Source organism: Hyperoodon ampullatus, assembly GCF_949752795.1.
Source record: "Hyperoodon ampullatus genome assembly, chromosome: 10".
Taxonomy (NCBI): Eukaryota; Metazoa; Chordata; class Mammalia; order Artiodactyla; family Ziphiidae; genus Hyperoodon; species Hyperoodon ampullatus.
In genome coordinates, this window is record NC_136923.1 from 74,257,470 (window position 1) to 74,284,964 (window position 27,495).

The 27,495-nt window shown below is 49.2% G+C and overlaps 1 protein-coding gene across 1 annotated transcript in view; it reads left to right on the top strand.

Annotated features, from left to right (window-relative positions):
* Window positions 1-1,641: 1,641 nt before the first annotated feature.
* The window catches only part of CUL9 (cullin 9), a gene marked incomplete at its 5' end in the record, with an annotated part of 35,694 nt that continues 9,840 nt past the window's right edge, over window positions 1,642-27,495 (top strand). The window contains 25 exons of the mRNA XM_079712818.1: window positions 1,642-2,236; window positions 2,787-2,941; window positions 3,247-3,759; window positions 4,278-4,413; window positions 4,563-4,756; window positions 5,028-5,427; window positions 5,845-6,037; window positions 8,463-8,670; window positions 10,488-10,684; window positions 11,249-11,466; window positions 12,299-12,545; window positions 12,635-12,740; window positions 13,272-13,499; window positions 13,758-13,848; window positions 13,972-14,143; window positions 15,591-15,696; window positions 15,987-16,082; window positions 16,286-16,461; window positions 16,707-16,840; window positions 17,204-17,380; window positions 17,565-17,674; window positions 17,755-17,937; window positions 18,063-18,223; window positions 18,487-18,715; window positions 18,804-18,993. Of these exons, the coding sequence (XP_079568944.1) occupies window positions 1,642-2,236; window positions 2,787-2,941; window positions 3,247-3,759; window positions 4,278-4,413; window positions 4,563-4,756; window positions 5,028-5,427; window positions 5,845-6,037; window positions 8,463-8,670; window positions 10,488-10,684; window positions 11,249-11,466; window positions 12,299-12,545; window positions 12,635-12,740; window positions 13,272-13,499; window positions 13,758-13,848; window positions 13,972-14,143; window positions 15,591-15,696; window positions 15,987-16,082; window positions 16,286-16,461; window positions 16,707-16,840; window positions 17,204-17,380; window positions 17,565-17,674; window positions 17,755-17,937; window positions 18,063-18,223; window positions 18,487-18,715; window positions 18,804-18,993 (5,215 nt within the window). The remainder of the gene's footprint in view (window positions 2,237-2,786; window positions 2,942-3,246; window positions 3,760-4,277; window positions 4,414-4,562; window positions 4,757-5,027; window positions 5,428-5,844; window positions 6,038-8,462; window positions 8,671-10,487; window positions 10,685-11,248; window positions 11,467-12,298; window positions 12,546-12,634; window positions 12,741-13,271; window positions 13,500-13,757; window positions 13,849-13,971; window positions 14,144-15,590; window positions 15,697-15,986; window positions 16,083-16,285; window positions 16,462-16,706; window positions 16,841-17,203; window positions 17,381-17,564; window positions 17,675-17,754; window positions 17,938-18,062; window positions 18,224-18,486; window positions 18,716-18,803; window positions 18,994-27,495) is intronic.

Here is a 27,495-nt window from a genome sequence, read left to right on the forward strand (position 1 = left end):
CTTGCTGAGATTCGCTCGGACCAGTCAGCCTCTTCCGACCGCGCCTCTCCATCCTCACCCCGCCCCACAAGCCCGTTCCTGTGGCGATGCGGGCCTCCTCTACGGCCCCTGCTGGCCTGCAAGCTCGGGCCTGATCTTGCCACCTACGCCTATCTGCTGTCTCATCCCCGCATCCAGACCTCGTCTCCACACCTCAGTTTATTGCTCCTGTTCTAGGCCCTCCCTCTCCCCCCATTTAGGCCTTTCCGATGGTGTTACTTCACCCTGCTCATAAGTTGTCCATCGCACATCTCTGGTTACCTCCTTGTCCTGCCCCCCATGCTAACTGGACCCCTACCCCCATCGAGGTCCACATCCCATGTTTCCCCTCCTCTTCACGCCTTTCTTCTATTCTCATCTTCTGTCCCTGTACCCCAACATGACCCCTGCCTTATCACCATTTTTTCATCTTGGTTTATCCTCCATTCTATCCTTATCATTCCCTGTTGTCCCCACACTGCTTCATAGTGTTCCCTGACCACTAGCATAGCTATCACTCCACACGTATTTATAATCCTTTCTGGCTTAATAGCGTTCCGTTTATCTGGGGACTGATCCTACCTTCTCCTTCTCTAAGAATAATAATATTAGATTCTGTTTACTAAGCGCTCACTGTATGTTAGAGGCTGTTCTAAATGCTTTATATAGTGATTTTAGTTTTTACAACAACTTCGTGAATTGGGTATGAATATTATTACCATCTTTCAGAGGAGGGAACTGAGGCGTAGAAGTTAAGTAACTTGTCCAAAAGCATGCACACAGTAAGTGAAAGAGCCAGAGTTCAGAGTCCCATTTATCTGACTCTGAATCTGTACTGTTGATATATTGCCTCTCTAGAATCTCTACTGTCTCCTGACCTCATTCCCTAGCCTTCAACTCCATGATTACTACCTCTGTCTATAACTACCTGACTTAGAGCCTCACCGTACCTACTGCATAAGTGCAGGGTGGGACCTGATTTTTTTCTCCCATGATTTTACTTGGCCTCCTAGTCCCCTCCCCCTTTCACAATGTTCTCATACCCCTTTCCCGTCCAGCCATCTGCACGTGGGGGCCTCCTTTCATCTCTGTTCTCTGTATCTGCCGTGGCCCCCCCTCTTATATCCACAGTCCAGTTTTACCCTGTCATTTATACTCCTTGTCCTGCCACTTCGCCATCCTGACATTCCTGGCTTGTTCTGGCCCCACTGTCTCACAGGCTGCTGTCCTACCTGCTCACCTGTGTCATCCTTCTAAGTCCTGATCTGTACCCCTCAGCCACCCTACTGTTCTGCCCAAATTGTCCTGATTAACTGTCAACTCTTCTTGTTACCTTGCCTTTTATTCTTCTCATCCTCTTTTGTAATTTCTTCTATTTCTTAAATCTTTTCATTTCCTTCTATCACCATTTTTCACTCCATTCTCCTCTTATAAATCCCAAAGTATGTTCAAGTTATTCATTCCATCCTATTCTTGGCCTTTTCTCTTTGGCCTCTAAATTCCATGCAACCTACCAATCACCACCCACCCTGTCTACGCCTCAAGATTCCACCCCCTTCATGTAGCCTTTTCCCTTTCCAACACAGCCTCTGTCTTTCTCCTTGTGTGTCCCAGGAAGTCAGGATGGTGGGGGAACGGCGCCCTGGGGACCTCATGGTGCCCTTGGGGCCCCGGCTGCAAGCATATCCTGAAGAACTTCTTCGACAGCGGCCTGGGCATGATGGGCGTCCTGAATACCTGATCCGATGGAGTGTCCTGAAGTGTGAGGAAGTGGGCAGAGTGGGTGTGGAAGAGGGCAAGGCAGAGCACATCCTCATGTGGCTGTCAGCCCCCGAGGTCTACGCCAACTGCCCCATGTTGTTAGGTGAGCGGGCATTATCTAAGGGACCTCAGCATGAAACAGCTGGGGGTTCCGGAAGCTTTCCCCGAGATCCGGGAGGCCTGGATGATGTGGCAATGGGAGAGATGGAGGCTGATGTGCAGGCGCTGGTGCGCAGGGCTGCCAGGCAGCTGGCAGAAGGTGGGACCTCGAGCCTCACGGCCGCTGTGCTCCACACCATCCACGTGCTCAGCGCCTATGCCAGCATCGGGCCCCTCACTGGTGTCTTCAGGGAGACAGGCGCCCTAGACCTGCTCATGCACATGTTGTGCAACCCTGAGCCTCAGATCCGTCGGAGCGCGGGCAAGATGCTGCAGGCTCTGGCAGCCCATGATGCTGGTAAGAGACAGCCAGGGGAAGAAGGTAAACACTGGGGAGAATGAGGCTACAGGAGTAAGAACAGGAAGAGGAGGGATTTCCCAGCTCTGTAAGAATACCTAGTATTTGGTGGACATCAGTTTCCTTGCAAAGGGAAAAATATAAAATAAGCTATCACAGGTGCATAAACAGGATAAAATGATAGCACCTGGTTTATCTGTCCATTCTCAGTGCAGTGGCAGAGAAGGGAATACGTTTATATTTTTAAACTGGTTTGAGATTTGTTAGTTGGTTATGAAATCAGTCTGGTGGGTTATAACCAACATTTTTTAAAATGTAAAATATCAGTACATGGCACTTAGTAATGTAGGTTTTGTAACCTGAAATATATGTTTCAGTTTCATATGTGTACACTTGTATTAGGTTACCATGTAAAATGTGTGTGTTACTGTGAGTCTCAGTCACAGAGAAGTTTGAAAGCCTCTGGGGGTAGGGGATAGAGAGTCTGGGGGAAGGCAGCGGGTAAGTAGTGGGGATTGAGGAGAAGGTACAGATTGGGTGTGGATTACAGGAAGTCGGGCTCACGTCCTTCTGTCACTGAGCCAGCAAGATGGCATCGAGCAGCACATGGATTTTGACAGCCGCTATACTTTGCTGGAGCTGTTTGCAGAGACCACGTCTTCTGAGGAGCACTGCATGGCCTTTGAGGGCATTCATCTGCCTCAGGTACCCTGGCAGCTGTGGGGGAAATGCTGTGTACAAGGCCTAGGGCATCATTTCTGAAAATGTGGTTCAGGACTGCGTCATTAAAATGAAGGTTCGTGCTACCCTCCCCACTCAGAATCTCTGAGATGAGAATCAGGAATCTCTGTTTTAGGGCACTCCTTGTGTGTTTCTTCTGTAAATCACAGTTTGAGAACTACAGGTATGGGGATGAGGCCTTTATCTTTTTCTGGAGAGGGTGATATTGAGGGGAAAGGAGAGGGGCTAAAGCCGGGAGAAGAGGCTACACCATGGACTGTGTCCTCCAGATCCCAGGAAAGCTGCTCTTCTCCCTGGTGAAACGCTACCTATGTGTCACTTCCCTGCTGGATCAGCTGAATAACAGTCCAGAGCCAGGGACTGGAGACCGAGGCTCCCGATCCTCAAGGGAGGATTTTGGCCAGGAGAAAAGCCGGGGGCAGCGGGAGCTGGAATTCAGTATGGCTGTGGGCAACCTCATCTCAGAGCTCGTGCGGAACATGGGCTGGGCCCGGAACCTCAGTGAACAGGCCGCATCGCCACCCCGGCCAACCCGGTCCATCTTTCAGCCCGGCATTTCAGGCCCCAGCCTTTTACTCCCCACCAACGTTGCCACCCCCAGGAGGCAAGGGCGGGCCTTCCGCCAGCGCGCTGAATTCTCTAGCCGTAGTGGCTACGGCGAGTACGTGCAGCAGACCCTGCAGCCGGGCATGCGAGTGCGGATGCTGGACGATTACGAGGAGATCAGTGCCGGGGACGAGGGCGAGTTCCGGCAGAGCAACAATGGCGTGCCCCCTGTGCAGGTGAGCAAGAGCGCGGGGGCGGGCCACCGTTGGGGGTCTGTCTTGGGTGGGGCGTAGCTGGGGCATCCACACGGGACTCCTGCAGGCCACCCAAGGAGAAAACCCCAAGAAAACTGGAATGGTTTAAAGGGGGTCAGTGATGGAGAGGGGGGCTGTTTGGAGGGCTGAGAAAATCTGGTAGGAGTGGGTGGGCTGTGAGGTCAAGGAAACAGTTCTTCCTTCCCACCCAGGAAGCAGAACTGACATGTTCAGACACCCTGACCCCCACCAGTGGAGCTGGCTAGGAGGGAATGTGGGTGCGGAGGCCATACGGATTAGGAAGAGATGAGAGGCAGGGCCTGCCTGGTAGGGGAAGGGAGCCTTTTGCTGAACGGAGGTTTCCCAAGCCTAGCCAGGTGTGCCCCTGAGGACTGTGTGCCCAGGTCTGGGTCCAGCCATGTCTTCTCCAGCCTGCACAGCAAAGGGTTCACAGGGCTGAGCCCTCTTGTCTTCTCTCTTTCTTCCTCCCTCCATACTAGGTCTTTTGGCAGTCGACGGGCCGTACCTACTGGGTGCACTGGCACATGCTGGAGATCCTGGGCCCCGAGGAAACTGCTGAGGATATGGCTTCAGCAGCTGTGGAGAAGGGGGCGGGGGCTGCTGTGTTGGGCACAGGTGAGCCACGGAGGGGACATGGACGTCGTGTCTCTGAACAGAGGAGGAGTGGCTGGAATGAAGCCCTTCCCGACCAGGAACTGCCCCACAGATTCAGAAATTCAGTCTGTTCCTGGCGGAGCTGAGGCCCCTCATGCCTGTCTCCTCAGCACTTCCCTCCTGGGACTGGAAGCCGGTGGATGGGCTCTACTCTTTGCCGTACCTCCAGCCCGAGCCTCAGAAGAACGAGGAACTGGGATACCTGACCCAGGCTGAGTGGTGGGAGCTTCTCTTCTTCATCAAGAAGTTGGATGTATGTGAGCAGCAGCCAATTTTCCAGAATCTTCGGGAGAACCTGGATGAGGTATTACAGGCCTGCGATACCTGGGGGGTTTGGAATGGCATTGGAGGTGGGATCCTCTAAGGTAGTTCGCCATATGGGACTGCCTAGGGGAAGGCTGAAGCGAGGGGTTAGAGAGCCCGGGGGGTCCTGCTGGGGGAGGAGGCAAATGCCAGGAGGGTCTAGTATGTAGCAGGTGTGCAAGGCACGGGGGGAGGTGGCTGCCCTTCTATTCCTGTCCCCAAGGCCTTTGCATCTGCTCCTTCCTAAAAAATACATACCATTCTGTTGCCAGACCCTGGGTGAGAAGGCCCTAGGTGAAATCTCCGTGCCCATAGCGATGGCTGAGGGTCTGCTGCAGGTTCTCAGTAATCGGTTTGAGGGCAGTGCCCTCAGCGACCTGCTCAACTCTCAGATCTACACCAAGTACGGGCTGCCACCCAAGGCACCGAGCAGCTTGTCTTCTTCACGAAGTCACTCCGGTTCCCCAGATCTGGAAGAGGAGTCCAAGTCAGAGGCCAACTTCTCAGAGGAAGAGGCTGAGTCCCCCAAAGCAAAGCCCCTTAAGTTAGAGGCAGAGCCTGCCAGGGGAAAAACTGAGCCCCCCATGGCACAGAGTGATTCGCAGCTGTTTAACCAGCTTCTGGTGACTGAGGGGATGGCTCTGCCCACCGAGATGAAGGAGGCAGCCAGTGGTGAGTCAGGTGCTGGGAGGGGAGGGCAAAGAGGTTGGAGCAAGTCCCGGGTGGTCCCTAGAGAAGTGGGTAGTCAGGGCAGAGGGCAAGCCGTGGAGGGAGGTCACTTTTGTATGGGAAAATGCTTTGGAAGCATGCATCCATTTTCCTTCCTTCGACCTTGATTATCTGTAATTGATCACTGCTCCCTTTCTTCAGTATCCCTGGAAAAGGAGGGTCCGTATTCCAGAGTATCGTCATCTTCATTGCTTGACTATTAAATCCCTCACACAGGATAGGGAAAGTTCTAGGTGCAAGCTACAGTAGTGAACAGTGTGTTAAAATGTCAGTAGGATAACTGGACTTGACCTTTAAAGACTTCCAACGTGAAGGTGCCACAGTTTTTTTAAGGCACTGCCTTTCCCTCACCGCTTTCAGAAATGGCTAGAGCCTTGCGGGGTCCTGGGCCACGCAGTTCCCTGGATCAGCATGTGGCAGCGGTCGTGGCCACTGTGCAGATATCCAGCTTGGACACAAATCTGCAGCTTTCGGGACTCTATGCCCTCTCTCAGGCCGTGGAGGAAGTCACTGAACGGGACCACCCTCTGGTCAGTCCCGACAGATCCCTAAGGTTAGAACCGTGGAGAGGTGGAGGGGGTTATGGTTTAAGCGGTCAGTGGGGGAGGATGATGGGGGAGGGAAGGAGCTATGAGATCAAGAGTTAGAAAGGCTAGGAGGAAAGAAGGGTCAGCCTGAGGGGTAGCTGAGCAGGAGGGTGGAATATTAACGATGGTTAATATTCTTGGGCATATATATATTCTTTTTCATATTCTTTTCCCTTATGGTTTATCACAGGATATTGAATATAGTTCCCTGTGCTGTACAGTAGGACCTTGTTGTTTATCCATTCTATATATATTAGTTTGTCTCTGTTAATCCCCAACTCCCAATCCTTCCCTCCCCCATTCTCCTCCTCCACTTGGCAACCACAAGTCTGTTCTCTCAAATAGTGTTCTAATCGATCTGTTTTTCCTCACATCTGTCAGCACTGGATATTAATCATTTTTTAAATCTATCAGGTTGGCAAAATTTGAAGTGATTGGTACCTCCTTGTTTTAATTTCTTAGTTCTAGAGAAGTTAGGCATATTTGCATGCATAGTGTTTCTTCTACTATAAATATTCATATCTTTTGCCCACTTTCTTATTGGGTCTTAGTCTTTTTTTTTTAATGTATTTTTCTTAATTAGTTAATTTATTTTTGGCTGCGTTATGTCTTCGTTGCTGCTTGTGGGCTCTCTCTAGTTGCGGCGAGCGGGGGCTAGTCTTTGTTGCGGTGCGTGGGCTTCTCATTGCCATGGCTTCTCTTGTTGCGGAGCACGGGCTCTAAGCGCATTGGCCTCAGTAGTTGTGGCGCGCAGGCTCAGTAGTTGTGGTGCACGGGCTTAGTTGCTCCACTGTATTTGGGACCTTCCCGGACCAGGGATCGAACCTGTGTCCCCTGCATTGGCAGGCGGATTCTTAACCACTGCGCCTTAGCCTTTTTTTTAACTTACAGACATTCTGGATATTAATCCATTACTTCTGTTTCAAATATTTTGCTTGTCTTTTTCTTTCAAAATCATATTAACTTAATTTTCTGAATATAGAATACATGCTCACTGTAAGAAAAATAGAAAATTGTGAGGATAACAATCATCTGAAAACCCTTTATGCAGAGGTAGTCACTGTTAACATTTTAGTAAACATCCTTACTTATATTTATTTATTCATATTCATATGCATTCATATGTATGTTAACTTGTTTATAGTAAATCGTGGCTACAGAGAGGGATATATATTTAAAGCACGTTCGATTCACGTTGTAGTCATCAGAAAGCTCATGAGAGAAGACAGAAAGCGTCTCTACATGGGGAGGGGCTGTTAGCACTCTGACCGCTGGTCCCCATCGGCACCTGGTGGAGTTAGGGCTCTATGGACCCCAGGACCTCTGGACCTCGAGACCCCCGTACAATGACAACAAAAAAGACAGAGATAAACACAACTTTCTCAGTGCTTTTATTTGCCTTATTTCCCAGAATTTCTCTTTTTGTCCTCCTTTCCTTCCTATTTCCCAGGCCACCTCCTCAACATGCATCTCTGTCATTGTGGAGAAAAATGTCAGTCCCGGCTTTTTTCCTCTTGTGATGCTCACTGTGATCTAGGAACACTGGAGACACTTCTTCCTTCCCTTCAGATCAGCATTTCCACTGGATCCTTTCTCTAGCTTATGTGGCTGGGCTCTTAGTTTTGTGGATAGTACCTTTCATTATGCTGAAGTTTCAGATTTTCATGTTGCTATATTTTCAACTTTTTAAAAATGGCTTCTGGGTTTTAAGAGGGTCTATTTCATTCTAGGATTATAAAAATATTTCCTTATACTTTCTAAAAATATTTATGATTTTACTTTTCACGTTTAAAATCTGTTCGCGGTTTATTTTTGCAAATGGAGTGAAGCAGAGCTCCAGCCTTCGTTTTTTCAGGTAGATAGCCACGTGTCCCTGCCTCACGTTCTGTATGGGCCTTCCCGTCCTCACTGTCTGAGATGCTACCCTTATCTCTCTTCTCATCTGTTCATCTGTTTGGCTACCCTGTATTGTTTCCAGAGTTTTAATTATTGTAAGTTTATATTTTGATAAGCAGTAGGCAAGTCTACAATTATTTCTTTCCAAACATTTCTTGACAATTCTTGCATATTTTCTCTTCCTATACCTAAACCTGCCTGTCATTTTTTTTTTTTAAAAACCTTTTGGGCATTTTGATTAGCATTATACTAAATTTATAGATTTATTTGAAAAGATGAACCAGAGTTCATAACCTTTTTGCAGTAATCCCTACTTGATGAGGTGAAGAGCCTGAGACAGACTGCAGAGGAGAGGGCAGCAGGACTGGGACTGAGGCAGGGAGAGTAGGATGGAGGGGGGTGGGGGGGTGATGGACTGGATCTTGGTGGACAGGGTTGGGCAGGCAGTAGACATGACTCTTGGGATGGGGAACCCCGATGTCTCTTCTCTTTCAGAGAGAAGCTAGTGAAGACGCTGGTGGAGCTGCTGACCAACCAGGTGGGAGAGAAGATGGTAGTGGTGCTGGCCCTGCGCCTCCTCTACCTGCTCATGACCAAGCACGAGTGGCGCCCACTTTTCGCCAGGGAGGGTGGCATCTACGCTGTGCTGGTTTGCATGCAAGAATATAAGACTTCTGTCTTGGTGCAGCAGGCAGGGCTGGCGGTGAGTGGACTGGGTCTGGAGGTAGAGAGTGATGGGCAGGGTGGGCAGGTTGAGGGCGTGGCTGATCTCGAGGAGGTTCTCTGGTGATTCGGACAAGGAGGAGACATTGGGATGGAAAGATGCAGGTGGATGGGAGAGATCCAGCTGGACAGTCTTGGAGATTGAATGTGTATTTGGAGGAAGGGAGAAGGATGTTTTTGAGAATGACTCCCAGGTTGAAAATTGAGCAGCAGGGGTGGATAAGGTGGTCACTTGCCAAGGGGGAGAATGTTAGAGGAGGAAGAGGTGTGGAGAGAAGGTCAGGTTGAATTTCTAGGTATGCTGACTTTCCCTTGGCTTTTTAGTTACAACTAGGTGTCTGATTAAAGACTAAATTTCTAGATGTGACAGAGTATTTTTTAACCCTTTTGTCTGAGTGGTACTGGTACACAGAAAATACCTCCTCACCAGATGTGGGTAAAGCCCAGCCAGCATTGCCATTGCCTTGCCCACCCTGGGCTCAGAGAATGGTGAAAGGAGGCCCTCGTTCAGGGAGGAAGAATTGGCTTCCTGAGTACTCCAGACAGAAGGGCTGGCTGGTAGGGAGCTATGGGCAGGGGACAGGTAGGCCTTGTCCAGAGCAGTTCTGAGAATGGATTCCAGCAGTGTAATGTCAGCAGCATGGACTGGAGCACAGGTGCTCTTAGGGCAGGCGTCCCAGGGAGAGGCCGGGAGGCTCGTCCTTTATGGGGCCAGCCTGGTGCTGCTCCTCCCAAGAGCAGCCAAGCATTCCTAGTTGAGCCTGTGTCTGCTCAAAAAATTCCCTGATCCTTTCAAACCGCATGACCAAAATACGACATTTGCCTCTAAATTTGAACTCTTGCCCTATAACAGAATTGCATCTTTTTGTATATAACTTAAGGTCTACAGAATTCAGCTTGGGGGAGGGGGAGGTAGCTAAAGGGAAAAAGCCTCATTATGAGGTAGCATTTGCTTGAAGGGTCCAGCCCTCACAAAGGGTATTGTCCTGAGAATTATTTCTAATTTACTTCATCCTTAGAAGGTTTCTTCTCAAGAGTCAACCCTTTCACCAGCCAAGGCATTCTCCACCCTGATGGTTTAGTGTTCATCCTAATTTAAGATTCTCTTTAGTACCAGCAAACGAGTTGGCGTATTACCAGTATTTTTTCCTATAATTCAAGCTGCTCTGCCTGTGAGTCAACCCAGGTAGCCTTGTCCAGGCAGGCTGGATACTACCTTTGGAGGCCAGGGGACATGGGGGTGGGAGTGTTGGCACACAGGTGCTAGTGGCAGTTGGGGGAATGGCCAAGGTTGTGTGGGGAGGGGGTGCGGAGATCAAGGAGAAGGGGGACAAGGAACTTCCGTATTTGGGACCCGGCAGCAGAGAAACTCCAGAGAGGTAGGACGACCAGGAGGACAAGAAGTTATGGAACTCAAGGGAAGAGAGGTTTTTCAAAGGGAGGAGTGGCCAAGCGAGATGGAAGACAACTTAAAGGAAAGCCTTGAAGGCAAGTAGAGGCTATGAAAGGGCTCCGTCCTGAGGGGAAGCTGCGGAGGGGTGGCCACCCCAGCACTCGGCGAGCCTCGGTGCTGGCAGAGAGAAGTTACAGGCTCACATTACCATGGTGCCTTAGGTGTTTTTGGTTGGCTTTCCTTTCTTTCCTTTCTTTTTAATGTCCCATCACTACCTCTTTCGTTTCTATTTGCAAACAGCTTAGCTGCCCCAAAGTTTGAGGCCTAGAATGACGGCCCGGCTCTCCCCTCCTCTGCATGGTGGCTTTGCCCGCTCCTGACGCTGCCTTCACATCCTCTCGCAGGCGCTGAAGATGCTGGCCATTGCCAGCTCCTCGGAGATCCCCACTCTTGTTGCCGGCCGAGATTCCATCCACCCTTTGTTTGATGCCCAGATGACCAGGGAGATCTTTGCCAGCATTGACTCGGCCACACGCCCGGGCGCTGAGAGCCTGCTCCTCGCCGTCCCTGCTGCCGTGATCCTGATGCTGAACACGGAGGGGTCAGGACCTCCCCTTCCAAACTCCAAACTCCTGCTAAGCCCCAAGCCCTGCTGCTCCCCTGCCCAGGTCTCATGCATTCCACAGAAATTCCCCTCACGTTGTTGCCTCTGGATGAAATGTGGTGGCCCTCTCTGGCTGTTGTTAGAAGAGAGGCCAGTGGGCTTCCTTGGTGGCGCAGTGGTTGAGAGTCTGCCTGCCGATGCAGGGGACGCGGGTTTGTGCCCCGGTCTGGGAAGCTTCCGCATGCCACGGAGTGGCTGGGCCCATGAGCCATGGCCACTGAGCCTGCACGTCCGGAGCCTGTGCTTCGCAACGGGAGAGAAAAGAAGAGAGGCCAGTGGTTGAGGGTAGGGAGATTCCAGAGAGATCAGAGACACCTGCTCTTCCTTCCTGGAGTTGGGAGGAGTGACCTGAGGTCAAGAGGCCAGATGTCTGGCCTCAGGGGGACCCCCAGAGCCCCTCCCTCCTCAGCTGCAGGGCTCCTCCCTCCAGGAAGCTGGCTTCCTGCTTCCATTGCATTCACTCTCTTTCACCTTCTTCCTGGGTCACCTCCCTCCTCCCAGGTGCTCCTCTGCGGTGAGAAATGGCCTGCTCCTCCTCAACCTGCTTTTGTGTAACCACCACACTCTGGGAGACCAGATCATAACCAGAGAGCTGAGAGACACCTTGTTTAGACACTCAGGGATACCACCGGGGACAGAAGCCACGCCCACCACACGCACCATCCTCATGATGCTCCTCAACCGCTACTCAGAGCCACCGGGCAGTCCCGAGCGTGCAGGTACCATCGGGGAGGCGGTGGTTGTGCTGAGGAATTGGTCCCCGCCCACGGCCAGGAGGGCTCAGGTTTACATCCTAGGACCGTGCTGGAAAGACACGATGAACCTTCAGGAAATGAGTGAGGGTTTTGGTGCTCACATTAGGTCTCAAGTAGAACTTCCTGACCAGGAGGAGAGGGGGACTGTAGAACAGGTACAAGGAAATCGCCTTCTCCGAATGGCTTTAAACATAAAAGGGTTCCCATCTGTCTGGGCTGGGTTTGGTCCGCTCTTATTGGACACTGGAAGGTTGGTTGAAATGACTTCTAGAGAGGCCTTCTGTAGAGGAATTGTAGCTTATGGTACAGAAAGTTGGTGACTAGAATGTGAACTACTGATGCCATAGGGAAGAAACCTTTTGTATTTACAAACAAGTGAAACCTGGAAGTATGGGGGCAAATCAGAATAAGCACTGTGTGTCTTTTAGTCTGTACATCTGAAGCCACCATGCTAGGTAGTATAGGGATGTGACTGTAGTAGCTAATAGTTATTGACTTGTGTAATAGCAAAGCTGACAGTTAATAAAAGGTAGTTGTGTGACTGTATGAGATTAAAACTGCTGTTTAACTTGACAGTTTTTGCCATACTGATTTTTTTTTACAGATGTAGTTAGGTATATATTTGGTGCCAGAAAAGAAAATCCCCCACAGTTGAGTAGAAATTTCAGACATCCTCACAACAGGAGGAAAATTGGGTGGCGGCGGTTATTTTCTGCATCTGCTAGTTTCTCAGTTTGACCAATTTGTATGACTCTCCTTCCTGCCCATTTTTCCCTCCTGTGTGTCTGAGCAGCAGCACTGGAGACGCCTGGCGCCCAGGGCCAGGATGGGTCCCCTGAGCTACTGATCCGATCCCTGGTGGGGGGCCCGTCTGCAGAGCTCCTCCTGGACTTGGAGCGTGTGCTGTGCCGAGAGGGCAGCCCAGGGGGTGCCGTGAGACCTCTCCTCAAGCGCCTCCAGCAGGAGAGCCAGCCCTTCCTCCTGTTTCTGCGGACTCTGGACGCCCCCGGGCCCAACAAAACTCTGCTGCTGACGGCGCTGAGGTGAGAGGCCAGCTCGGGGGCACCCGTGCTTTGAGGGCAAGGGCAGCTGGCAGACTGCAAGGACTTCACTTGTTTCCATCCCTCACCAGGGTCATGACCCGGCTGCTGGATCACCCAGAGGCCATGGTCCTTCCCTGGCACGAGGTCTTGGAGCCCTGCCTCAACTGTCTGAGTGGCCCTAGCAGTGACTTTGAGGTACCAGAGCCCTGGCAAGGGTGGGGGAGGGAAAGGCAGCCTCTGGACACCAGCTACCTAGTGAGGTTCTGGAGGGCACAGTACAGCCTTCCTGGATGAGTCTGGAAACTGGGAGGGGTGTGTAGGAAGGAGACCAGCGTCATCTGAGCGTCTCCAGAACCGAGGCCTTCTGGCTGCACCTGAATTTTAAGATTCTGGGTTTAGGAGAAGCCCACGTTCACCAGTCCACGCAGTCCTTGCTCTCCGCCTTTGGGGTTTGTGCCTTGTGGAGCAAGGCTCAGACACTGAGGTCGGCTCCTGAGGTAGCTTGGTCCTGGCAGGAAGAAGCCTGGGGAGCTGCGCCCGAGCTCTGCCCCTGCCAACTCACTCTGGAGTCCCGGCACCCCAGTGTTCTGTGCCAGCCTGGCTTTGGTACTCTGCTTTCAAGTTCTCCAAAATCTCAGCCACCACATCCCCATTTGTAAACCCGCCCCTCAGCCTGTACAGCCTGCCCTTTGTTTCCCTACGTTAACCTCTGTGGCTCTGGGCCAGATTGTTCAGGAGCTGCTCTGCTTCCTGTATCGCCTGGCCTCCATGCACAAGGACTATGCAGTGGTGCTCTGCTGCCTGGGAGCCAAAGAGGCCCTCGCCAAAGTCCTGGACAAGCACTCGGCTCAGCTGCTGCTGGCCTGTGAGCTGCGGGACCTGGTGACAGAGTGTGAGAAACACGCCCAGCTCTATAGTAACCTCACCTCCAGCATCCTGGCTGGCTGCATTCAGGTGAGGAGGTGTGTGGGTCCGGAGCTGAGAAGTAAGCCAGAAGCAGGGGAAGGTGGTTCAGTGCATGTCCCTGTTTGGCATAAGTAGTAGCAAATCTAGGGCACTTGTTCCCCAACCTTTACCCCACATGGTTCTGTTCTGCCAAAATTTGGGAAGAAAGGGGTTGAGTGTTCTGTTGCCCCTTGATTCTTTCTCCACATGTGTTTCCGTGTCTCTTCCCCCTCCCCGCACCCCTTCTCTCCGATGTCCGGGCTGCAGATGGTGCTGGGCCAGATCGAAGACCACAGACGAACCTACCGCCCCATCAACATCCCCTTCTTTGACGTGTTCCTCAGGCATCTCTGCCAGGGTTCGTGCCCCCATCTACTTTCTCCTGCTGCCACCCCAGCATCTGTTCCCCCCTTCCCTTCCTGCTCCCTAGTCCCCTTCCTTTCTTCTCTCTCAACTGACCAGGCTTCCCGCCTGCCCGCAGGCTCCAGCGTGGAGGTGAAGGAGGACAAGTGCTGGGAGAAGGTGGAGGTGTCCTCCAACCCGCACCGGGCCAGCAAGCTGATGGACCGCAACCCCAAGACCTACTGGGAGTCCAACGGCAGCACCGGCTCCCACTACATCACCCTACACATGCACCGCGGTGTTCTTGTTAGGTGTGAGCGTGCCCATATCCATATGTGCATGTGTGCCCTCACACGCGCATGTGCACACACACGAATATTCTGATATGCCCCAGTACACATCCTCAGAGGATTGCCCACATACACACAACCCCGACTGAACCCCTATGCCTGAGGGACACGCTGAAACCCATTTTGTGCAGTGAACATAGACACGTTGGCCTCATCTCCCTGAGCTAAGTGTAGACGTCCCCTCAATCCCCAAGCCTGTGCCGTGCTCCCCCTACAGGTCACGTGTCACTGCCCTGTGGTTTTGGTCGAGGGAGAGCAATGACTCACTTATCCACTCCTCCCGTGGGTATTTGTTTATTGTGTACTGTGTGCCAGGCACCCTGCAAGGGTCTGGAGCTGCGCGGACAGTAAGATAAGGGGCCTGTCTTCAGGGAACTTACAGTCTTGTTGGGGAGCCAGGCTGGAAAATCAGTAAGAAATAGAGTAAGAAAAAAGTTACGGTTGGTGTGTGCACTGGTTCCTGATGCCAACTGAGAGCTCAGAGGAGGCTGCCGGGAGGAGGGGCTGACTGGGTTGTTTGCAGTAGAAATTGATGAGGTAAAGAGGGGGCAACGGATACTCCAGGCCGAGGGACAGCCTATGTGCAAAATGGAAGCAAGAAACGATGATGTATTTGGGGGAACCTTAAGTAATTGTGTTTGGCTGGAACGAAGGGTATGTGTAGTGAAGTGGCAGGAGAGGAAGCCAGAAACGGAGGCAGAGCCGGACCACAGAGCTCTGTGATCTAACAACTTTGAGCTTTATTCTGAAACTTGAGGAGCCCCCTGAAGGATTTTAAGAGGGAAAGAGACAAAAGTAGGCATTTTAATTTAGAGAACTCTGGCAATTATGTGAGTTTGGGTGGCAGGCTGGGAGAAGTTGGAAGGCTTACTGAGTGATGAACGTTCAGTGAGGCAGAGGGGACGGGAATAGATGGCGCGGGGGCGGTGGACTGGGAGAGCTTGAGAGATGGCGTCTACAGTGCCTGCCACTGACTGGATGAGGGCGGCCGTGAGGGAGAAGTCCTGTGTTCTAGTTGGAGAACTAGGTGGATGGCAGTTTTCTTTCCCAGGAGAGAGAAATAGGAAGAGGAGCAGGTTTCTACAGACAGATGACCGGTCCCTGTGGGCATGTAGGCTTGGAGGTGCCTGTGGGCGCGACATAGAAATGTCTGTTGGATGCGTGGCGTGGAAGCTCAGGAGAGCGGTCTAGGGTAGAGATGTGGATTTTGAGTCATTAGGGTGTGAACTTTCAGCTGAAACTATGGGTTTAAATGAAGCCACTTTGGGAGAGGATAAAGGGAAGAGCGGGGGTCTGGGGAAAACTGATGCTTAAGCAGAGGACAGGAGTCTGAAGAGGAAGTGGTGGGCTGAAGTTCTGAACCAAGACCAGGGCCCTGGTTCTGACTGATTGCTTTTTCCTCTGCCAGGCAGCTGACTCTGCTGGTGGCCAGCGAGGACTCAAGTTACATGCCAGCCAGGGTGGTGGTGTTTGGGGGTGACAGTGTCAGCTGCATCAGCACGGAGCTCAACACGGTGGGGACCCTGTGCCCCGCTTCCCCTTACTCTCCATCCTTCTGTTGGTCCCGGGGCCTTATCAGAAGGACCCAGTCCATGGGGAGCTCCCACATCCCTTCCTCCGAGGCAGGCAACTGCCTCGTAAGCAGCAAGAGTAGAATTAGGGCTGTGGAGGCGTGTAGATCCACGGGCGCAGGGCTGGAGAGGTGAAGGGCACACACTGTCACAGACTTGGTTGCTGTCAACAGTCCTTCCCGCTCCACTTCTGCAGGTGACAGCTCTCTACCTCTTCTCCCCTGCCCCACCAGGTGAACGTGATGCCCTCCGCCAGCCGGGTGGTCCTCCTGGAGAACCTGAACCGTTTCTGGCCTGTCATCCAGATCCGCATAAAGCGCTGCCAGCAGGTGGGGTGAGGGCAAAGGCTGGGGGCTGGGGACCAGGAGGAAGCACAGGGTCTCCGCAGTGCCTGGATTCTCCAGCATTCAGGCCAGGCTCAGGCCAAGGGTCCTCCTTGGTCTGCTTGTGGATGGCCCAGGAAGCTATTGAGTTCCAGAGATGCGGGAATGCCTCCAGGGAGCCGAGGGTGTGAGGCCTGTGCACATTGCAGGGCGGCATTGACACCCGGGTTCGGGGCGTGGAGGTCCTGGGCCCCAAGCCCACCTTCTGGCCACTATTCCGAGAGCAGCTGTGTCGCCGTACATGTCTCTTCTACACAATTCGGGCACAAGCCTGGAGCCGGGACATTGCAGAGGACCGCAAGCGCCTCCTCCAGCTCTGCCCCAGGTGAGTGGGCAGGAGGCAGGCAGGGAGGAGAGGGGATGGTTAAAGGAGCAGGAGATGTGCTTCAGGGGAGTCTGAAGGGTAAAGCAGCAGCCGCGATCGGGGACAGAGCAGAGGTGAGAAGTGTGTGCTGAGCGGGGGAGCAGGGTAAGGGACTGGCTCGGCTCAGGGTGATTGGGAGTTGAGCGTGCTTGAGTGGAGGCCTCAGGGAAGTCTTTAATCCTTGACCAGACACTCTTTGTTCCCAGACTGAACAGGGTTTTGCGTCACGAGCAGAATTTTGCTGATCGCTTCCTCCCTGACGACGAGGCCGCCCAAGCACTGGGCAAGACCTGCTGGGAGGCCCTGGTCAGCCCCCTGGTGCAGAACATCACCTCCCCCGGTAACCGTCCCCACCCCTGGCCCAACTAACCCGCTCCTCGTAATTATTCCCAGGGCTGACCTGAGTTAATGCTCTTGGCTCTTTTGGTTCCTGTCTTTATCCCTGAAGGCTTGTCACCTCAGTGTTCCTCTCCTTCCTGCCCCAGGGACTGCTCCCTGAGACTCTGGTATTTGAATTCTCACCCTCACCCCCAACCTGTTCCCATGTCCTCAGACTCCAGCTGAAGCAAACCTTGGTGAGGGGAGGACGAAGGCCCTGCTGCCCCCAAATCCTTTTTGTACAATCACGCCTTCTCTGTCCTTCTCCTGGGCTCTCCCTTCCCCATCACGCATGGAGACCTGTTCCTGACCCATCTTCTTTTAGATGTGGAAGGTGTGAGCTCCCTGGGGTGGCTGCTGGACCAGTACTTGGAGCAAAGAGAGAGCTCTCGGAACCCCCTGAGTCGAGCAGCAGCCTTTGCCTCTCGAGTCCGTCGCCTTTGCCACTTGCTGGTGCATGTGGAGCCTCCTGGGCCTTCTCCTGAGCCGTCCACTCGGCCCTGTGAGTCCCAGTCTGGCCAGTTGAACCAAGAATCTGGGCAGCGGTGATATCTGACTCCTCTCTCTCCTGGGTTTTACTCATCCTTTCTGCTTTGCCATGGGCCTTCCAAGGGGTCAGTTCCCAGGACGCCGGGACTCGCCCAGGGGCTGAGATGAAACCCGTCCTTTGACCTCTGTGTCCACAGTCAGCAAGAACAGTAAGGGCCAGGACCGGAGCCCTGGGCCTTCACCAGTTCTTCCAAGCAGCAGCCTGAAGAACATAACCCAGTGCTGGCTGAGTGTGGTGCAGGAGCAGGTGGGCAGAGGGAGCTGAGGTCCGGGCGGGACCGAGGCTGCTGGGCTGCCCCTTGGATGCAGTTTCCCCTTTCTCCTCAGGTCAGCAGGTTCCTGGCTGCAGCCTGGAGGGCGCCAGACTTCGTGCCCCGCTACTGTAAACTCTACGGGCGCTTGCAGAGAGCAGGCTCGGAGCTCTTCGGGCCCCGAGCAGCCTTCATGCTGGCCCTGCGCAGTGGCTTCTCGGGCGCCTTGCTACAGCAATCCTTCCTCACCGCTGCCCACGTGAGTGCTGGGGACCGCCGGCTTCCCAGTCCATTTCTGCTCTGCCTTTTCACCTCCTTCCACCCGCCACCCTTCTGCTCCACTCCCTCTTCATGGTTTGCTGCTGCCCTTCCTGTTGCCCCCAGATGAGTGAGCAGTTCGCCAGGCACATCGACCAGCAGATCCAGGGTGGCCTGATGGGTGGAACCCCTGGAGTGGAAATGCTGGCGCGGCTCCAGTGGCACCTGGAGCCCATCATGGTCCTCTCTGGCCTGGAGCTGGCCACGACTTTTGAGCACTTCTACCAGTGAGTGCAGGGCTGGAGAAGTAGGGCATGGGAGGCATAGAGTCTAGAGAAGGGGGAGACTTGAGACTTAGAGGGAAGGTGAGGGAGGAGCAGTAGGGAGGAGAGATTAAGATGCAGAGATGGCCGTGGCACTGGTGGGAAGGGCGAGGTGAGGGATGGCCTGTGACCCAGGCAGGCTACAACAGAGGTACCTACGTTCTGGAGCGGGGGGGGCCATGCCAAGCACCCACACTGAGGCTCGGCCTGGGCTGTGCGCGCTGCAGGCACTACATGGCGGACCGTCTCCTGAGCGTGGGCTCGAGCTGGCTGGAGGGGGCCGTGCTGGAGCAGATCGGCCCCTGCTTCCCCAACCGCCTCCCCCAGCAGATGTTGCGGAGCCTGAGCACCTCGGAGGAGCTGCAGCGCCAGTTCCACGTGTACCAGCTCCAGCAGCTGGACAAGCTGCTCTTGGAGCAGGAGGATGAGGAGGAACAGGGCCTGGAAGAAGAGGAGGTGAGAGCAAGGGAAAGAGTGGGAGAGCAGGGGAAGACTAGACCAAAGAAGGGAGCCCAAGAGCCCTTGAAATCCTTCTGTCTCTCAGGAGGAAGAGGAGGAAGAGGAGGCTGAGAAAGAACTGTTTATCGAAGATCCAAGTCCAACAGTTTCTGTACTGGTCCTGTCACCACGCTGCTGGCCGGTCTCTCCACTCTGCTACCTGTACCATCCCAGAAAGTGCCTTCCAACAGAATTCTGTGATGCCCTTGACCGCTTCTCCAATTTCTACAATCAGAGTGAGGAGATAGGGACAGGCATTTGGAGATTGGGGTGAGATTTGGGGTGGCATCTCAGAGAGGAAGAGGAGAGGATCTTTGGACAGGAATGTGCAGATATGAAGAAAAATACTCTCTAGAGAGAACCATCTCCTAAGGAAGGGTGGAAAAGTGTGGGTTAGATCTTCATTAATTTCTCTCTTATTTTCTTCACCTTTGTATGAATTTGTTCTATTTTTCTTTTTTTAACTTCAAGTTGCATGCTTACTTAATTTTTAGTCCTTTCAGACGTCTGATTTTCAAATGAAACTATTTAAGGCTATTCATGTCCCTCTCAACATTACTTTAGCTGCATTCAGTAAGTTTTTTGGTTTTATTTTTTTAGAGTTTTTTTTTTGACGTATAATTAGTATTCAATGAAGTGCACAAATCTTAATTATAGCTTAATGAATTTAATGTCCATATGCCCTCCCATAACCACTCCCCAGATCAAGATGCAGAACTTTTCCAGCACCCCAAAAGGCTTCCTCCTTCATGTCCCCTTTCTAGTCAGCATCTTCTTCCAAGAGAAATTATTCTTTTTCCCTTTATCATCATAGATTTTTGCCTTTAAGCATCAGGTAAGTGGAATCATAGAGTATGTATTCTGCTGTGTCTGATATCTTTTACTCAACATAACGTCTGTGGGAGTTATTCAGGCTGTCAGTTACGTCATTACTTTGTTCTTTTGCATCACTTAGTCATATTCCACTGCATGAATGCTGGACATTTGGGATGTTGCATAAGTTTTTATCATGTAGTACTTTATTATTGTTTAGTTCTAAGAATTTTCTAATTTCCATTTTTATTTCTTTGATTTATTAGCTTTTTTGAAGTATATTTTAAAATATTTATTTATTTATTTGGCTGTGTTGGGTCTTAGTTGCGACATGCGGGATCTTTCCTTGAGGTACGTGGGCTTTAGTTGTGGTGCACGGGCTCAGTAGTTGCAGCGTGTGGCATCTCTAGTTGTGGCACGCAGGCTCCAGAGCGGGTGGACTCCATAGTTGCAGCACGTGGGCTCTTTAGTTGTGGTGTGTGGGCTTAGTTGCCCCGTGGCATGTGGGATCTTAGTTCCCCGACCAGAGATCAAACCTGCGTCCCCTGCATTGGGAGGCGGATTCTCAACCACTGGACCACCAGGGAAGTCCCGGAAGTATATTTTTAAATTTCCAAACTTTTATTTTGCTTAGTTATCTTTCTGGTTTAGATTTTAACCTTCATTCCCTTGTGGCCAAAGAACATGATTTCTATGATTCTGAATCTTTGCAATTTATTGAGACTTCCTTTACGGCCTAGTAGATGGTCAGATTTTATAAGTGTTCTATGTGTGATTAAGAAGAATGTGTATTCTTCAACTGTTGGATATAGATTTCTGTATATTCCACTAAATTGACCTTGTGTTGTTCAAATCTGTAACCTTACTCATTTTTGTCTGTTTGCTCTATTACTTAGAGAAGTATGCTAAAATCTACCATTATAATAGTGAATTTTTAAACTTCTAATCATGTCAGTTTTGCTTTATATATTTTTTGACTGTATTATCAGATACAAGCTTAAAATCATTTAACAGTGCTGTCCAATAGAGCTTTCTGCAATGATGGAAAAGTTCTTTTCTGTGCTGTTCAATATGACAGCCATTTGTGTCTGTTGAGCACTTGAAATGGGACTAGTGTGACTGAGGAGCTCGATATTTAATTTTATGTACTTTAACCAGTTTAAAGTTAAAGAGCCACGTATGGCTAGTGGCTACCGTAATGAACTATGCAGGTTTAGAATCTTCATGGTCAGTTAAGCCTCATTATTGTGAAATGACCATCTTTCTTTCTAGTAAAGTTTTTTCTCTTAAGGTCAATTTTTTTTTTTTTTTGCAGTACGCGGGCCTCTCACTGCCGTGGCCTCCCCCGCTGCGGAGCACAGGCCCCGGACATGCAGGCTCAGCGGCCATGGCCCATGGGCCCAGCCGCTCCATGGCACGCAGGATCCCCCCAGACCGGGGCACGAACCCACGTCCCCTGCACCGGCAGGTGGACTCCCAACCACTGCACCACCAGGGAAGCCTTAAGGTCTATTTTTATCTGGTATTAATAGTATACCAGCTTTCTTTTTTTTTTTTTAATTTTTTTGGGCATGCCGCAAGGCATGCAGGATCCTAATTCACCGACCAAGGTTGGAACCCGTGCCCCCTGCAGTGGAAACACAGAGTCTTAACCCCTGGACCGCCAGGGAAGTCCCTATACCAGCTTTCCTTGATTAGTATCTTTCTAGTATATCTTTTTCTATCCTTTTACTGTTTTTTTTTTGGATTCATCATTCTTTTAGGTCTCTTTTATTGTGGTCAAATATGAATAGCAAAGTTTGCCATTTTAAGTATAAAATTCAGTTGTTCCTTTACTTGAAAATTTTTTTATTTGGAAATAATTCAAATTTACAGAAGAATTATAAGAATTATACAAAGAACACTCATATATTCTTTATCCAAGTTTACTTTTTGTTAACTTTTCCCTCCATTTGCTTTTATCATTTGCTCTTTGTGTACATATACATATCTATAAATGTGTATATGTATGTATATGTGGTATGTGTTTGTGTATCCTTTTTTCTCATGAACTGCTGCATATATGCTGGCTCTTTGCCCCTAAATAATACACATTTCCTCAGAATAAAATATTCTCTTTTAAAACTGCAGTACATTTATTACTTTCAAATATTTAACATTCATATAATACTTTTAATCTACTTTCCATATTCCAATTTTGTCAATTACTCCATAATCTTTTTTTTTTTTTTTTCCAGTCCAGGAGAGGATCCAGTCTAGGATCACCCGTTATGTTTAGTTGTCATGGCTCTAGTCTCGTTTAGTCTGGAACAATTCCTCGGCCATTCTTTGTCTTTTGTGATGTTGACATTTTGGGAGAATATAGTCCTTTAAAATTTTCTAAGTAGTTCCTATCTTAAGTTGGTATATTTCCTCATGATTAGATTCAAGTTATATATTCCTGGCCAGAGTACCAACTGATATTATATACTTCTCAGGGTATTACATCTGGAAGCACAGGATTACCATCTGGCCCTTGTTTGTGATGTTAATTTTGACAACCTGGTCAAGAGATTGTTTGATTTCTCCACTGTATAGTTAATATTTTTTCCCTTGCTACTATTAATAAGCAATCTGAAGGTCCTGCTGTATAGCACAGGGAACTCTGCTCAATGTTATGTGGCAGCCTGGACGGGAGAGGAGCTTGGTGGAGAATGGATACATGTGTACGTGTGGCTGAATCCCTTTGCTGTGCACCTGAAACTATTCACAACATTGTTAATTGGCTCTACTCCAATGTAAAATAAAAAGGTAAAAAAAAATAAGCAGTCTGTTGGCATTATACTTTAAAACATGCCAATATTCTACTCTCATCAGGATTTCCCCCAGTAGCATTTTACTTTTTTTTTTTTTGGCTGCCTCTGTGGCTTGCGGATCTTAGTTCCCCAACCAGGGATTGAACCCGGACCCCTGCACTGAGAGCATGGAGTCCTAACTGGACCACCAAGGAATTCCCTCATTTAACTTTTAACTTTACCATACTCTTATATTTTAGGAATGTGTCTTATAAATACCTAGAATTTGTTTTTTTAATCAACCTAATAATCTCTTTTTGAATTGTCAATTTTTCTCTATAATTATTATGAGTAATGATGTATTTGGCTTTTATTTTTAACCTCTTAGTTCACCCTTCTTATTAATTTTAAATTTTAGTTATTTCATATACACAAAAGAGTATATAAAATGTACAGGTAAAGCAAAAAAAAAAAAAAAGGAACACCTTTATAGATGTGATTCTGCCCTGAGATTTTATGCATTTTATTATGGATTTTAAAAATTCCTTTTTTGTCTCTATCAGTTTTGGAAGTTATGCATTCTATTTCTATAGTTGATTGCCCTTATATTTTTAATATAAACTTGACTTGTTACTATTACTTTGCATCTTCCTGAACAATAAAAGGACCACAGAAAATCTTAATTCCAGCTCTAACTCCCATCTTGTATCTTTTTTTACCTCCCAGCTAGTCATCATTTTTATTGTTTTATTCAGTTTGGATTTGCCATCATACCAATTGCTTTAGTCACCATTCCTCTTGCATTTTTTTTTTTTTCTTTGTGGTACGCGGGCCTCTCACTGTTGTAGCCTCTCGCGTTGCGGAGCACAGGCTCTGGACGCGCAGGCTCAGCGGCCATGGCTCACGGGCCCAGCCGCTCCGCGGCATGTGGGATCTTCCCGGACCGGGGCACGAACCCGTGTCCCCTGCATTGGCAGGCGGACTCTCAACCACTGTGCTACCAGGGAAGCCCCTCCTCTTGCATTTTTTAAAAATATTTATTTATTTATTTTTTGGGCTATGTCAGGTCTTAGTTGTGGCATGCAGGATGTTTTTGTTTTGGCATGCAGGCACTTTGTTGCGGTGCACGGGCTTTTCTGTAGTTGCAGCGTGAGGGCTCTAGTTGTGGCATGCGGGCTCTGTAGTTGTGGTGCGTGGGCTCCAGAGCACGTGGGCTCTGTAGTTTGTGGCACGTGGACTTTCTCATGAGGCGTGCGAGCTCAGTAGTTGTGGCGCACTGGCTTAGTTGCCCTGCGGCGTGTGGGATCTTAGTTCCCCAACCAGGGATTGAACCCACGTCCCCTGCGTTGGAAAGCAGGTTCTTTACCACTGGACCACCAGGGAAGTCCCTCCTTTTGCATCTTGATCCTTCTTTCTGAGTTCAATTTTCTTCCTAAAGTACATCCTTTAGAAGTTGTTTTTTTAAATTTTTATTGGAGTATAGTTGATTTACAGTGTCGTGTTACTTTCTGCTGTACAGCACATGAATCAGTTATACATACACATATAGCCACTCTTTTTTAGACTCTTTTCCCATATAGGTCATAACAGACTATTGAGTAGAGTTCTCTGTGCTGTATAGTAGGTCCTTGTTAGTTATCTATTTTATATATAAGGAGTATGTAAATGTCAATCCCAATCACCCAATTTATCCCCACCCCCCTTCCCTCCTGGTAACCATAAGTTTGTTTTCTACATCTGTGACTCTATTTCTGTTTTGTAAGTAAGTTCATTTGTACCATTTTTTTAGATTTCGCATATAAGTGATATTATACGGTATTTGTCCTTCTCTGTCTGACTTACTTCACTCAGTATGACAATCTCTAGGTCTATTCATGTTGCTGCAAATGGCATTATTTCGTTCTTTTTTATGGCTGAGTAATATTCCATTGTATATATGTACCACATCTTCTTTATCCATTCCTCTGTCAGTGGACATTTAGGTTGCTTCCATGTCCTGGCTATTGTAAATAGTGCTGCAGTGAACACTGGGGTGCATGTATCTTTTCGAATTATGGTTTTCTCTGGGTATATACCCAGGAGTGGGATTGCTGGATCATATGGCAGCTCTGTTTTTAGTTTTTTAAGGAACCTCCGTGCTTTTCTCCATAGTGGCAGTACCAATTTACATTCCCACCAACATTGTAGAAGGGGTTCCCTTTTCTCCACACTCTCTCCAGCATTTATTGTTTGTAGATTTTTTTTTAAATTTATTTATTTTTATGTTATTTTATTTTATTTTATTTTTGGCTGCATTGGGTCTTCATTGCCACGTGTGGGCTTTCTCTAGTTGCAGCAGGCGGGGGCTACTCTTCGTTGCGGTTTGCAGGTTTCTCATTGCGGTGGCTTTTCTTGTTGCAGGGCACAGGCCCTAGGCGTGTGGGTTTCAGTAGTTGTGGCTCGCGGGCTCTAGAGCACAGGCTTGGTAGTTGTGGTGCACAGGCTTAGTTGCTCCATAGCATGTGGGATCTTCCCGAACCAGGGCTTGAACCTGTGACCCCTGCATTGGCAGGCGGACTCTTAAACGCTGTGCCACCAGGGAAGCCCTGTTTGTAAATTTTTTGATGATGGCCATTCTGACTGGTGTGAGGTGATACCTCATGGTAGTTTTGATTTGCATTTCTGTAATAATTAGTGATGTTGAGCATCTTTTCATGTGCTTTTTGGCTATCTGTATGTCTTCTTTGGAGAAAGGTCTATTTAGATCTTCCACTCATTTTTAAAAATATAATAATTATTATTTACGGTTATGGGAAACAAATTTTTTTTTTTTTTTTTTGCGATATGTGGGCCTCTCACTGTTGTGGCCTCTCCCGTTGCGGAGCACAGGCTCCGGACGCACAGGCCCAGCGGCCATGGCTCACGGGCCCAGCCGCTCCGCGGCATGTGGGATCTTCCCAGACCGGGGCACGAACCCGTTTCCCCTGCATCGGCAGGTGGACTCTCAACCACTGCGCCACCAGGGAAGCCCCTGGGAAACAAATTTTAAACAAATTTGCATACATGTTTTGTTGCTGTGATATATGAGAGACTGATCAGTAAAAGACTGTCAGGCATAAAAATATCAATGTATTACATCAGGATAAAATTCTGTGGGGGAAGTGAAATGGAAATATAATTTCAAGGAGTAAAAGGAATGATGTAAAATGTCTGATTGTTAAAGAGCTTGTCTTGTACTTTTTAAATGGATGATGGTGGCTGTCACAGCATAATGATTTGTTTTTCAACATGTTTATTGGAGTATAATTGCTCTACAGTGGTGCGTTAGCTTCTGCCGTATAACAAAGTGAATCAGCCATACATATACACATACCCCATATCCCCTCCCTCTTACGTCCCCCTCCCACCCTCCCTATCGCACCCTTCTAGGTGGTCACAAAGCATCGTTCTGCTCATATTTTGTATATTTTGGAGATTAATCCTTTGTTGCTTTGTTTATGAAGAAGTCTCTTAATTGATGGAATATTGTTGGAAGACTTTTATCAGTTTTTATTTCAGAATGGCTTATTTTCACCGTCACTTAAAAAATCATTTTATTATGAGAAATTTTATTTAATTAATTAATTTCTTTTTGGCTGCATTGGGTCTTCGTTGCTGCACGCGGACTTTCTCTAGTTGTGGCGAGAGGGGGCTGCTCTTCGTGGTGGTGCGTGGGCTTCTCATTCTGGTGGCTTCTCTTGTTGCGGAGCACGGGCTCTAGGCGCGAGGGGCTCAGTAGTTGTGGCTCGCGGGCTCTAGACCGCAAGCTCAGTAGTTGTGGTACGTGGGCTCAGTTGTTCCGCAGCATGTGGGATCTTCCCGGACCAGGGCTTGAACCCGTGACCCCTGCCTTGGCAGGTGGATTCTTAACCACTGCACCACCAGGGAAGCCCTGTGAGAAACTTTAGACATACACAAAAGTAGACAGAATAGATAAACTTCAGTATAGCAACATATATCAATTCATGGCCGATTTTGCTTCATTTGTACCCCACCCGCTTTCCCTAGCCCTCAAATTTAAGGTAAGGACTCTCTTTTTAAAAGCAAGGACACTACAGTTATCAAACTTACAGAAATTAGTAACAGTTCCTAATATTATCAAATATACAGTCAATATTCATATTTCCCTAATTATCTCGAGCTTTTAAAATTAGGGTTTTTTTTTTTTTTTTGCCTGTTGAGGATCCAAACAAAGCCCACACATTACATTTGATGAGTTATATCTCCTGTCTCCCTTAATGTATAGGTTCCTGCCTCTGTTTTCTTCCCCCTTGCAATCGTTTGTAGAGTAAACTGGGTAGTTGTCCAAATAGAGTTGTCCACTGGCTGAATTTTGCTGATTGTTTCTACACGGTGTCCTCTAGGCACCGTACTCTGTCTGCTTTCCCGAAGACCGATATTTAGATGTAGGAGCTTATTCAGATTCAGGGTTGATTTCTCGGGCAAGGGCACTTCATAGGTAGTATCGTGTACTTCCTCCTGGAGGCTGTCTGTCTCTCTGATGTTAAAGTGGATCAGTGGATTTCACTGTTGTCTGTCCAATTTATATATTATGTATAATTTCCCATTAGCTGTTTGCTAGACGCTCATTCATTCTCATTGCCATTAGGGTTAGGCGCTAGTGACATTCTGCTTCTGTCATTCCCTCTCCATGTGTTAGCCAGAATGCTTCCTCTATAAAGAGAAACTTCCTCTCATCAGCTTTTTGGTTACCCTGAAGTACAGTTTATACAGGAAAGGCTTGATTCTCTTCTCCTCCCCCTTATTTTTAACCAGTTTTCAAAATAATGTGTTGGTTCTCTAGCTTCCTCCAAAGATGACTGGTGAGGTCTTTTAAAAAAATATATCATTTTGAACTCATGGCTTTTAAAACATTTCATGTGTTTCAGTTCATCGCAGGTGTTATTTTTTTTGATCTTCACATTGTCCCATCTTTGGCCAGAGAGCACCTCTCAGGCTGGCTCCTTTTGATACCCTCTCCCTTTGACAGCATCCTTGTTTTCTAGTCTGACCAAACAGCCCAGGCTCACAGAAGAAGGAAGAGACCTAGCCCAGCGGGTCTTTAAAACTGTCGGCTCCCTGGGAGCAAAACCCAGCTCTCCTCTCTGGTGTTTCTGCCGTGGAGCTCGCCTG